General features: G+C 43.3%; 1 protein-coding gene across 1 annotated transcript; it reads left to right on the forward strand.

The window, feature by feature from the left end:
* The first annotated feature begins 4,023 nt into the window (after positions 1-4,023).
* On the forward strand, positions 4,024-11,941 carry LOC124477127 (netrin-4-like). Its single transcript, XM_047034703.1, has 10 exons — positions 4,024-4,441; positions 4,746-5,301; positions 6,709-6,981; positions 7,614-7,740; positions 7,918-8,106; positions 8,892-9,108; positions 9,235-9,362; positions 9,511-9,579; positions 9,807-9,980; positions 10,233-11,941. Exons 2-10 carry the CDS (start codon positions 4,810-4,812, stop codon positions 10,367-10,369), a joined length of 1,806 nt encoding a protein of 601 aa, XP_046890659.1. The 5' UTR covers positions 4,024-4,441; positions 4,746-4,809; the 3' UTR covers positions 10,370-11,941.
* The last annotated feature ends 17 nt before the right edge of the window (positions 11,942-11,958 follow it).

An 11,958-nucleotide genomic window follows, 5' to 3' on the forward strand; every position in this document is an offset into this window, starting at 1 on the left:
GATAAGGACACAAAAACAAGATGAAATTAATACATTATCTGCACCTGTTACTGCTGGAAAGTGACCAATATATTTTGGCATCACCAGTGCCCATAGAAGACCTCTAACTACATGATATGGTAATTAAGGCAACAAGTAGCCTGTACCACCAATGAATATTATTGTGTTAAATGAACTACAGAATAATATATATGTTATGCTTCTGGACAATGGATACATTTGTTTTGGAATAGCCTTTTTACATTTTAGTTACTCAAAGTGCAAATAACTCTGTAAATCAAATGGTGTCAGCAGGGAAGATGTATGTTCTGTCCTTGACCTGTCTGAAGATCAACATGTTTGTTCAAGAAGTTGTCTTCCACATGGGTGCTTTTCCACAGCAAAGAGACATAGACTTTAGTTGGGCCACAGTGACAGGGAAGCAGACATTCCTATCTCAACCTACGCTTTGACCCTGGTTCTGCACCATCCTCAACCCAGACCATCATACTTTTTGCTCACCATACAGGCACCAGAAGGGTGTTAATTATCATCTGAGTGGGGAGGAGGAGGCAAGGGTGTGGGGGGACAGGTTCAAGACATAGTAATGAATCAAAAAGCAGATGGCATGGCACCGACCATACAGTTAAAGTTCTCTGTCGCTGAAACCACATTTTCTACATTTTCAGACCCTGGTGTGGTATTTTCCATTGCCTTTTGTCAGCAGTAAATAACACTAAGTAAATAATACTGTAATAATTAAGTCCATAAAAGAATAAATATCACGTACCATGTACAATCCTTACAAAGCTTTCAGTGACCCACATATTTTACGTTCTTGACAACACAGATCAGAACCATCTATGATACACCCAAACCTTTTTCATTTTCTCTTCAAGGTTTCTTGCTCCGTCATTTCCTAATGCCCCAGATAGCCTTGGCCGTGACATCACCCCCAGTTTAGCGCAGGGGACAAATATACTCCAGGAAACTAGTCTGCTTGGGTGTTAGTGTTGTCAGCACCCTGTTTGTTGTCTCATTGGACCGATTCACATAGTTCATCTCCGTGTTAATGATAAAGCTACACTGTGTTGTCGGGATCCTTAATTGATAATCAATATACTCCTTTCATTGTCAGCACTTGGACCATAACATTAGTAACAATTGTCTCTTCATTAGAAACTATTTTAAACAGAGGAGGAGTGGAGCAAAAATGATGGGAACCAAAGAGAACCTTTTGTTTTGTTGTGGAAACAAAAAAGCCTTTATTCAGTTTGGCATGCGTTGTAATACACTGTCTGATATAAAGAAGGGAAATGAAACTATATCTTTGGTTCACACAATGAACAGTGTTGTTGAAATATACCAGCCCATCCTCTTTTTTTCTTGATATGCTCAGCGCAATAATACAGGAGGGGCTAATTCACGTCGAAAGACAGATGTCATATGCAGTCTTCATCTTTCTAGGGGGCTTGAGTTACCTCTTCTTCACTTTACAATTAGAATTGGGACAGATCCATTGCCTGGCAAAGGTGAAAGTCTCACAATATTCCCTAGTCCTTGGCTGACGCTAATTCTGGCCAGTGCTGTTTTGTCTGCAACAAGATAGTTTGTTGCACAATGAAGAGAAATATGAGTTTGAGCTTCGAGAGCCAGAGACTAAACAATGTCAACATGCATGCTGACAGAGGGAATGTGTGGATGATAGTTGATGTGTACTGTCTTGAGAGTCACAGTAAAAGTGAGACAAATGTAGTGAAAGGAAAAGGAAGATACATTGAAAGGGGAAAAAAGAATGAGGAAGGACAAGAAATACAGATCAGGATGTGGTAGCAGAAAATCTTCAATACCTTCAAAGCCATTCCCTTACTTTACATCCTACCCTGTATTATACCTGACTACACTGTATGTCTGGCTTCTAAAAGCGTCTACACATATTCCTTCCAATGGTCTCTCTTGTTCAGGAAGCATGAGGCACGAGGTGACATGAACCATCAGGGGGGAGGGAGTGAGATCCTTTTACAGTCTGGAAATAAAGCAGGTCAGTGGTGTAGTAACAGTCCCATGTCTGTCATCACAGTCGACCACTGGTGCTTTGAGCCAAGGAAAGGCCAGTTCTACTGGCCCGAAGCTAAAGGAAAAGGCACTGGCATAGCACTCTCTCCAGGTGGGGAACAAAGCTGCCATTAACTTTGATGGGGTGGGGTGCATCATTTAGGTCACTGCCATGAATCTCACAGACCAAGACCATTGTCCTTTGCAGGTCTTACAAATACAGATATATATATACAGATACAGATATACAGTGTCATAGATGGGTTGTTGCAATCAAAATATATTTGGTTTAATTCATAAAGAGTCTAGCACACCTTAAAGACCCTGACCGTCAAAAACGTCTGGAAGGAGGCTATAGAGGCGGATCTCTTTGTTCTGTGTTGCTTTCATCTTACAAAGCGGAATGCAAGGCAGACTAACCGAGATTAGACATCCTTCCTGAAACCTTTTCCATGTTTATTCTCGGGATTTGCATACTGGAAAACATGTTAGGGATGCTCAAGGGGCTTCACCCCTGCAGTGACACATCATGAGAAGACAGACAAAATAACTCACAGAAAATCTAAATACACACAATGAACCCTGTTTTCCCATAGACAGAGAAAGGCAATCAGTGCGACAGGGGTCACAGCATTCCAGGAATGTCTTGATTCGCTAGGGTCAGGACGCCTTAAGTAAGAGACAGCCATTACCCACCTTAATGAATCAGTTTGGTCTGAGAAAACAGTGAGTGACTCACTGACAGTCGATATTGAGATGGAGAAGTGGTCCCAACTGGCTTCATGTGTTTAATCTTTGAAACACATTCACCCATTCCTCAACAGCCCACACTTCTTTTTCCCTCACTCCTTTACAGAAATGACGTTCAGAAATGTTAATTTACGATGATAAGATCTCAGTGTCATCATCACCTTTAACTGAAATATATTTATGTTCACTGACTGATTGTGATATCAACATGCCGTTGGTGAGGTAAACAACAACATTTGCAAATAGCTGATTATTAGGGTCAAGGGTCACATGACCCCAGCTCCAGAGGTGACCACATGACTTGGCAGATGAAGGCTGGTAAATGAGTTGCAGTTAGTAATAAGTGGTATGCCTCAGGAATGCAATAACATGATAAAGAGAATGTCTCATGTCTCAAGAGAAAACATAATGTAGCAGGTCAAGGGGGTGTGGGGTTTCCACCATAAAAAGGTGAATAAAAACCTTGGCACACACAGTCCACTTTCCATACACAAGCCTCTTTATTTGATCACATACACCATTTTATAAGCAATCACACAATTAATCAACCTCTCAACGAGACACAGCCCATCTCGTTGAAGCAGGAAGTCCATACATGGCTCGGGGGTGGGAACCACGGGCTGCCAGATACACTGCCCTAAGCCACCACTCCCCTCACCTCTCCCTGCCGTCTGCCACAATATATAAGTATAAGTGCAAACATGATGACATATATTTGTGTAAGTTGTCAAGAACTGTTAAAAATTATATCAATGTTTTGCACAATGACTTAGTTAGAAGAAGTATCATATTTTTCCTCCTGCTTGGGACATGAAAGAGGCTGGATGGTTTGGGGAGGTTAAGACACCAAATGTCAAATGTAAAAGAGTAAACACCAGTAAGACTGTCATATAATGTAGCCTATTATTATTCATACATTATTCAATGTGACTTTAAGTAAAATATCTTGATTAAATTGTGGTGTTGTTTTTTTCTAGAAGGTAAGGTTTCAAGAATATTATATGTCAGACACGCGAGTATTCAAATGTCAAAAAAATATGAACGAAAAAACGTTGTTTCAAGTCGTTGCCCCCAAAATACTTGCAAGGTAATCTACCTCATGAAGCCTCAGCCACTACATGGGTGTTTAAATAAGGGAGGGGTGTTTGGAAAAAAGAAGAGAAGGCGGGGTTTTCAACCTCTTCCAATTTATGAACGACTCTAATGCCATTTATTAATATGAACTTTGAATAGCCCAGGGTAAACATGGATTTAAGGAATGAGCCTTTAAAGACATCTCGTCGAAATTAAGACCATTATTATCAATGCGCTTTTTCTATTGAAGCTCGAATGTAATGGTATTGTAAAATACTGTAGGTTCCCACAGTTCTAGATGAATGATTACTTAATAACAGTGAGTTTTTAATTTATTTGTAACTTTTACTCCGGGTCGTTTTTGGGAAAGAAATGCCTTCCAGAGAAAGCACATTTGACAAAAGCAAAATCTATGAAAGAGCGTGCCTTTACTTGTGACTATAAACAGCCGCTATTCTCGCTCGTCGTCAACACTGGAAGAATACATTTTCTTGAATGTCCTTTAGAACTACAGGGATATTCGAGATGAGACCGTGGACTTCATTTGTATTGTTCCAGCTGTGCGCCTGTCTTCTTTTGGCTAGTGAGTATAGGCGACAGCAACTGACAACGCAGTACGCGCAACAAGTGCTCTCCTGTCATCATTAATGTATCAAACACATTTGAAAGTTTTCTTTACATCTAGTAACGTTTGAAATGTCTCTCTGCGAACAACTTGAAATGTACTTTTCGTTTGTTAGAGGGTTAAGAGTATGTTATAATTTTTTGATATTCGTTAGTTTGCATAACTGTAGTAACTGTAATTGTAGGTTTGTTGATAAACGAAATGCCATGACCAAATTACAAACGTGTCAACCCCAACACCATTTTTTTTTTCTGTCCTCCAGGTACTTTGGAATCTAAGGACACGCTGTGGAGAGTCGCTGTGCTGGTCAAGCTTGCAACCCTCGCATGGGGAACCTGGTCCTGGGTCGAAGACTGACAACTCAGTCTGTCTGTGGGACAAACTCAACAGACTCTTTTTGTTTCTACCAACAAACGGGTGCCTCATACAGTCAGGATTCCTGCTCTGCACCCAGATGCAGCAAGTGCAATGCAGCTGTCCCCCACCAGACGCACCTGCCAGCCGCCATGACCGACTCATCCTTCCGTTACCCGGATACCTGGTGGCAGTCTGCAGAGGGGGTGGAGACTGAGATGATACAGTTAGACCTGGAGACAGAGTTCTACTTCACCCACCTCATCCTGGTGTTCCGCTCTGCCCGTCCCGCAGCCATGGTGCTGGAGCGCTCCCAGGACTTTGGCCAGTCTTGGAAGATCCTCAGGTACTTTGCCAGGGACTGTGTTGGCACGTTTGGACTAGCAGAGGATACCTTTGCTGAGGAAAATGGGCCAAGCTGCACCTCAAAGTACTCAGGAGCATTCCCCTGTACCCAAGGAGAGGTGAGAGTTATTTGTGTTTGTGGGTAGTGGGTTTCAATTTGAGCAGGTAGTGTTAGGCTGAGCAATTCACTTTGACCACTGACCATTCAAACGGGGAATACTAATCGCAAGATTTGTATTTATGACAACATCCTCATCAGCTATACTAGCTAAACTATGACATGCACAGTGAAGGGTCAGAGTGCGCTAAGTTGAATCTTCAAATGACCACCAACACTGTATTAGATTGTTGCAAGTACACAGCAAGTTTAATACTGCACTCACTGTGTCAAACAGGCACAGAACAAACACATAAGCTGTGTGAACTGATCTAATCAAACAACGAAGGTGGATGCATTTTGTTAGGGCGCATTCCCAGCTGCACTAACTATTGACAAGCATGAGTGGAATATCAATGTTCACTTAATCCTCTGATGTGCTCCCAAAGCATTTTTGGATGTACTGCATTATCAGAGCAGCCAGAGTTGGAGGAGGGAGATAACGATAGGAGCAGCGCTATGGTTTATTCATGAACATCCAACCTAATTTAAACAGATGAGAGTAAGAGACAGTACTGTGATGGCCAACTCAGCATATGGTTTGGTTCCAAAATCTGTGAACGACTTCTGGAGAGAGATGTTGAACATTGTGAATATCTCAGGTTTTGACTTATCTCATAATTGCAGTGTTGGCTACAGGTAGGTATTTTGCTGTGTCAGCTCTCTTGTGTAAGCCCCTCACCCTCTATAATTATAATCATTCTATGTGTCTGTGCAGACAACCAGGGGGAAACCCCTCAATGCTGATCCCCCCCCTTTTGGAGTGAGCTGGGTCACAGTCACAATCATCACAAAAGTCCATGTGTCTGAGTTGAGGCAGGTTGGCTACACTGAGACAGGTTGACTCTGAGTAGGCATGCGAGAGACATTGCACAATGCTACATGACGCGTGGAGCAATCACAGCGGAATTATCAAGCTATTACCCTTCTGCTTTCACCAAATACACAAATGACAACAGTAGGTTGTCCAACAGCTTCTTAAAAATAAGAAAATGTATTGTCCGTTTCACTACCTTGTTTTTATTGAAGCTTGTCAGATGTTTCTTGAATAGCTGCTTCTATTTTGAGGAGCATGAAAGGCAAACCAGATAAAGGTTTGTTTTAAATTCTTTAGACCAAAGAACTGAACATTACTGCATGATTTCTGCTTTTGTCACGGTACCTCAGTGTAACCATGAGGAAATGTATTCCTGATGTGCCTCAATATGTTCACTCAATGTTTATTTAAATAAAGATTTAATTAATAACAGTATAGTACAGTTAAAAATGAATGTCAATAATACCTTTTTACTCAGTATGTACTTTAGATTCTGAATGAACCCCAGCATCTGCCCCCCCACACCTCCTCCCCCCCCCACCCCCTCCCCAGGTGATCTACAGAGCCCTTCCCCCCTGGCGTTCACTGGATCCCTACAGCCCAGCTGCCCAGGCTCATCTTATGGTCACCAATCTGAGAGTCCGTCTTCTACAGCGCCAACCGTGCCCCTGCCAGGCCAAAAACCCTGAAGCCAAGGCTCTGCCCATGGCCCATTATGCCATCTACGATTTTATTGTCAAAGGCAGCTGCTTCTGCAATGGGCACTCGGAGCACTGCGTGCCAGCTAGTGGGTACCACCCAGGCAGACACAGGACAAATCACCTGGTAAGCACCAACTCACAGGCACCTCTTTGAATGACTGTAAAACATCAGCATAAACAACATTCTCCTTGCGCAAGTTGTTTTGAGACAACATCATTGTTAGTGGCTCTGCTAGCAGGTGTTTCTGTTTATGTGATTAGACTTGCACTGTATTTGCCTCAGTTTGTTTCTTGTGTATGTATCACTTATCGTATGCGTGTGTGTGTTTGGGTGGGTATTTTGTGTTCCCACCCCTCGTTATTCTACAACTATGTTGTGGTATTCAAGGCAGAAGCTCTGGAGACACAATATTCATTCACATTGTTTACCCTCTATTATAGGATTTCAGAGTAAGGTATCCTTAATTATAGTGTAACACTTAATGATTTAACAACTTAACAATATTTTCTCCTCATAGTTTTTTCTATTGTAAATAATAAAAAATAAATAGCTACTGAAAATCAGCCAAACTGCAGTCGCAATAACTTAGGCACATATAGATGATGCAAACAAAGTACCTCCACCTGTCCAAAATAGAGTTTTTAGTTTGCATTGCATGCACGTCTCTCCTGAAGTTCGTCATATGTATGAACTCTATATATCTTAAATAAATAAGTAACGTACTTAAGTAGTAAAACATTTTGCGCTTGCGGCAGGTCCATGGGAAGTGCGTGTGCAAACACCACACGGCTGGCAACCACTGTGAGCGCTGTGCGCCTCTCTACAACGACCAGCCTTGGCAGTCGGCCAACGGCATCATAGGGACGCCGCACGAGTGTAAGAGTGAGTCGCCGGTCGAGAAGCTCCACAGTACTGTAATGCATCAGCTCCACTGTAATGCCTCAGCACACATAGCTAGACCTCTGGTTTGCTCCTTTTATCTCTGACGATAAACCCACAAACTGGCAAACAAAGAAAAGAAATTATGGATTGATTTGTTATCTTGCTGGTTGAACACAGAGTGCAAGTGTAACGGGCATGCGGACAGCTGTCACTTTGACCGGCGAGTGTGGCTGGCATCAAGGCGGCGTGGGGGAGGTGTGTGTGATGACTGCCTTCACAATACAGAGGGCCATTCCTGCCAGAACTGTAAGAGGGGCTTCTACAGAGTCCCCAGGAGGCCCAGAGCTGCCCCAGACTCCTGCAAATGTAAGGAAGACAGCCGACTCTCTTCTCTATTCTTTCCCCCCAGATGGTTACTATGGTAACAGTCTATTATGGGTTGGCATGGGCTGTAGTTATGTCATAGGCTTCTTGAAGCAGTATTGTGACTCTGAATTGGTTCCTGTTAATGATGAGTGGAACTGATTTCATTACCGAGGCCAAGATGTCTCCAGCGCCTATCCTTCAGACGTTACTTTAATGAAATATTTAGAGTTGTATACTGTGTTTTATGTTTTGACTTGAAGCGAAGAAATCCCTGTTTTGGAATGTGACAGTAATTGCCAAAGATTGAGGAATTTCCCGTTGTCCATATGTGCGCACATTTTCCCCATTCCTGCCCTTCTCCCCTGGCATGCAGAAGCATAAAAAAATAAAATAAAACAAGCATGCTGTCTGGAAGAAAACGGTGTTTAAGACAGATATAAAAAAACACATCAGTCATAACACAGCAATACCTGTCAGGGAAAATGACAGTGTTGAGGGCAAGTGATTTAGTGTTTGTTTTTTCTGCGCCTAACGTGTCCCCTAGGTTAAATACATACTACCTACATACTAATGTTGCCACTCAGGGGAGGCTGATGAAATATCTTTGTTTTCGCTCCGTTTTGGGAACATAATGTCTGTGCCTGTGCGTGTATGTCTGTTCAAGCACACGTGTGCCATTAGCTTGAGGTTACAGGGCCGCATGCAGAGAACTCAGCAGACTTGTGTTAAGGATGTGTTAACATGGCCACCTTCTGTTCTGTGTCCTTCCCCCCTTTTCCTTTTAGCCTGCCTTTGCAATGCTATGGGCTCTTTGCCCTCGCTGTCCGGGGGCGCTGCCCTCTGTAACCCTAGCAACGGAGAGTGTCCCTGCAAACCGGGTGTGGGTGGCTCGCGCTGTGACAGGTGCATGCTGGGATACTGGGGTTTCCATGAGTATGGGTGTCGACCGTGTGACTGTTGGGGGGGGAACTGCGATCCCTTCAACGGGGACTGCATGTCTGGGTAAGCGTTCCAACTGCTCCAAATGACTTCAATTCCCATAATCCCAAAACAGTCACTTGCTCCCATCTCTGGTTGGAGAGGACGGTGATGCTGCTGTTAAATGTTGTCTCCCGCCTTGCGCCACAGCTCAGATATGGACGTGCTCTTCACAGCAGATGACCACATGGGACACAGCATCAGCAGCAGCAGCAGTAATAGTGAGCCTGCAGCACTCTTTAGGGCAGAAGAGCTTTTCTCTGCACTGCACCACTCTGGTGAGTCACAGGTCAAACCACCCCCACACACAGCGCTCTCACACTTACAAAGACACAGAGATCAATGTGGTGTAGCAGTGCAGACAATGATAAAAGACACATGCTGACACTTAACTGCCTCTTCTTGATTTCTGCTTGTCGTTTCCAGAGAAATGTGAGTGTAAGGAGATGGTTCTCAGCAGTTCTAAACTCTTCTGTGCTATGGAGTATGACTATGGTGAGTGCTGCAGCGGCTTTAGAAAATCCACCATTGAAAACAGCTGCGGAATTATTAACCTTCATGCCCAAATTAGGTCATTCGCATCCCATTTGTGTTTGTTTGGGGTACACAGTGCACATTAGAATTAAAATAAATACACATATGGATGGATGAGTAGATGGATGGATATTTGAGGTTTTACAGAGAGCCAACTAAGCTGAATGGAGGTTGATGTTCTCCTACAGTGCTGTTGGTGAGAATCATGTCTGCCCATGACAAGGGCTCCCATGCAGAGGTGGAGGTTAAAGTCAAGAAGGTTCTGCAGCAGAGGACCCAGGTGAAGATCCAGCGAGGAACTCTCACCCTGTACCCTGAGTCCTGGACCACCCGTGGTTGCACCTGCCCCATCCTCAACCCAGGTGTGTTCACACCAAACACACCCCTTCTAGCACCTTGTTGTTTCTGGGCTGAGGGTCAGTTGACTAATTTATGAGGTGTGTTTTGACACATCTTTTCCCATGCTTGTTCAGTTAAATTGTTGGGGTGTTGTTGCCAGTGCAGCCAAAATCCACACAACAGTTAAATTCATGACCTCGCCGTTGGAGTATTCAGACAATTCAGAACATTTTTTTTTTTGACAATGCTTTCTGTGGATTCTATGTCCATCCCAGGGTCTGAATACATAGTGGCTGGCCACGAGGACTGGAGGACAGGTCATCTGCTGGTCAATACCAAGAGCCTGATCAAACCCTGGAGCCAGAGGCACAAACTACACCCCCTCCTAGTCAAGGACTGTGTACGACACTAAATCAGGCAGGGGCAGGAAACTGGAGGGATAAAACAGAGATGGACTGATGAAAACAGACCTAAACGGCAAAATTGGCTTGATTATGATGAGGAAGCTGGTAAGTGGGCAAAAAAGAAGGGAGAGTTATTGGATGTCTTTAGATTTGGACAAGATGTTTGGGGATGGTGGTCAAAGCAGAACTTTGCTTGGAGCTACTAACTGTGAATGTCAGCCCAAAAGACAAGACCAGTTGGACTCTCTGACACACATCTGCCGATGGTAACGGTTTCATACTGTCTGAAAGACAAATAACTATACCATGACAGACACGATATTTCCCCTAGAAGTAGGGAAAACAAAGCTACTTTAAAAGGTGAGCTCGGAAGAGAATAACTTGATGTGAATGTGAAACAATGTTTTTCCAAGTGCCTTTGCTTCCCATATTTTGTTTGTCATAAAGCCATCCAAGCTTCCAGTTTATGGAAGGGTATAGGATCTTGAATGTAGATATAACGACACAGAGCTATGCACATGACCATATTTCAGACGGTTTTATCCTCCTCTCCAACAGTTATTGATGATAAATCTGTAAAATGGTCATTCCTTGCGTCTGAGTGTGTGTCTGCACACTTGATGTCCTTGGCTGTGAGTCTACAACTGTGCAGGTCAGAACAGGTAACTCTTGGAGGGGGAGAGAGGATGAAAAACAATTAAGACATCAGGCGGCTGATCTTTACTGCTCTCCACGCTCCGACACTAGCCTGGCTGGCTCCTGACAAGAGCAAAAAACATCCAGCTCTTTGCCCTCTGGACTCAGCACAGAATCTGACAAAGAAGCTCTCAGCTGGAATTATTTTGACTTCACATGCTCTCCTTGAACTGTTGTACTCTTATGAATGTATCTTTGTCAAGTTCATTAAGTCAAACTTGACTCAATGAGGTCTCCAGCAAAGTGTCCCCGGGAGACCGACTTCCATGTCAAAATCAGGTGGTGTATTGGAGGAGACCCGGCTGAGCCTGACCCTGTTTTTGTGTCATCTCATTAGCACAACCCACTAACCCCAAAATAAACGTAAAAAAAAAAGTAAGGGGTATTAATTGACGTCACTGTGTATAAAATCCGGAGTACACAGTGACATATTTGACCCAGACCCAGTTAAGAATAAGTCTGACTCCTGTCTCTGAGGAGCAGGGTAAATGCTGCCTGAGACATGATGCATTCCTTAGCTGTGATGTCATCAACTTTTCCCTTGTCCCAAAGTCTTTACCAACGGACATAAATGGTCTGGAATTTGCACATACTGTAGGTTGCAAAGCAGATATTTGGGATACTTTAGTGATGTCATCTGAATGCCCTTGTCTTGTAATGTAATTGTCGGTGCATGTGTGGGATGATGGGAATGAGATGGGTTCTACACTTGTTTATTATAACGTTTTTGACTTATGATTGCTCAATATAACATGATTCAGCCCACATATCCATAGTTCAATATGCAATTAGTAACCTTGCTTAAGTACCTTGGGAAGTGGAGATTGCATGTACAGGATGTAAAAACATCGCCCTCCTTTGGTTAAAAGTAAGAAATACAACATTTTATACTTGTGTTTGC

Source organism: Hypomesus transpacificus, chromosome 14 (genome assembly GCF_021917145.1).
Source record: "Hypomesus transpacificus isolate Combined female chromosome 14, fHypTra1, whole genome shotgun sequence".
Classification (NCBI taxonomy): domain Eukaryota; kingdom Metazoa; phylum Chordata; class Actinopteri; order Osmeriformes; family Osmeridae; genus Hypomesus; species Hypomesus transpacificus.

Bases quoted from the DNA above. Each gene is read 5' to 3' on its own strand.
- LOC124477127 (XM_047034703.1), top strand. From the start codon at position 4,810: ATGGGGAACCTGGTCCTGGGTCGAAGACTGACAACTCAGTCTGTCTGT. The intron at 9,363-9,510 runs GTGAGTCACAGG...TGTCGTTTCCAG, and splicing joins CTCTGCACTGCACCACTCTG to AGAAATGTGAGTGTAAGGAG. The intron at 9,981-10,232 runs GTGTGTTCACAC...TGTCCATCCCAG, and splicing joins CTGCCCCATCCTCAACCCAG to GGTCTGAATACATAGTGGCT.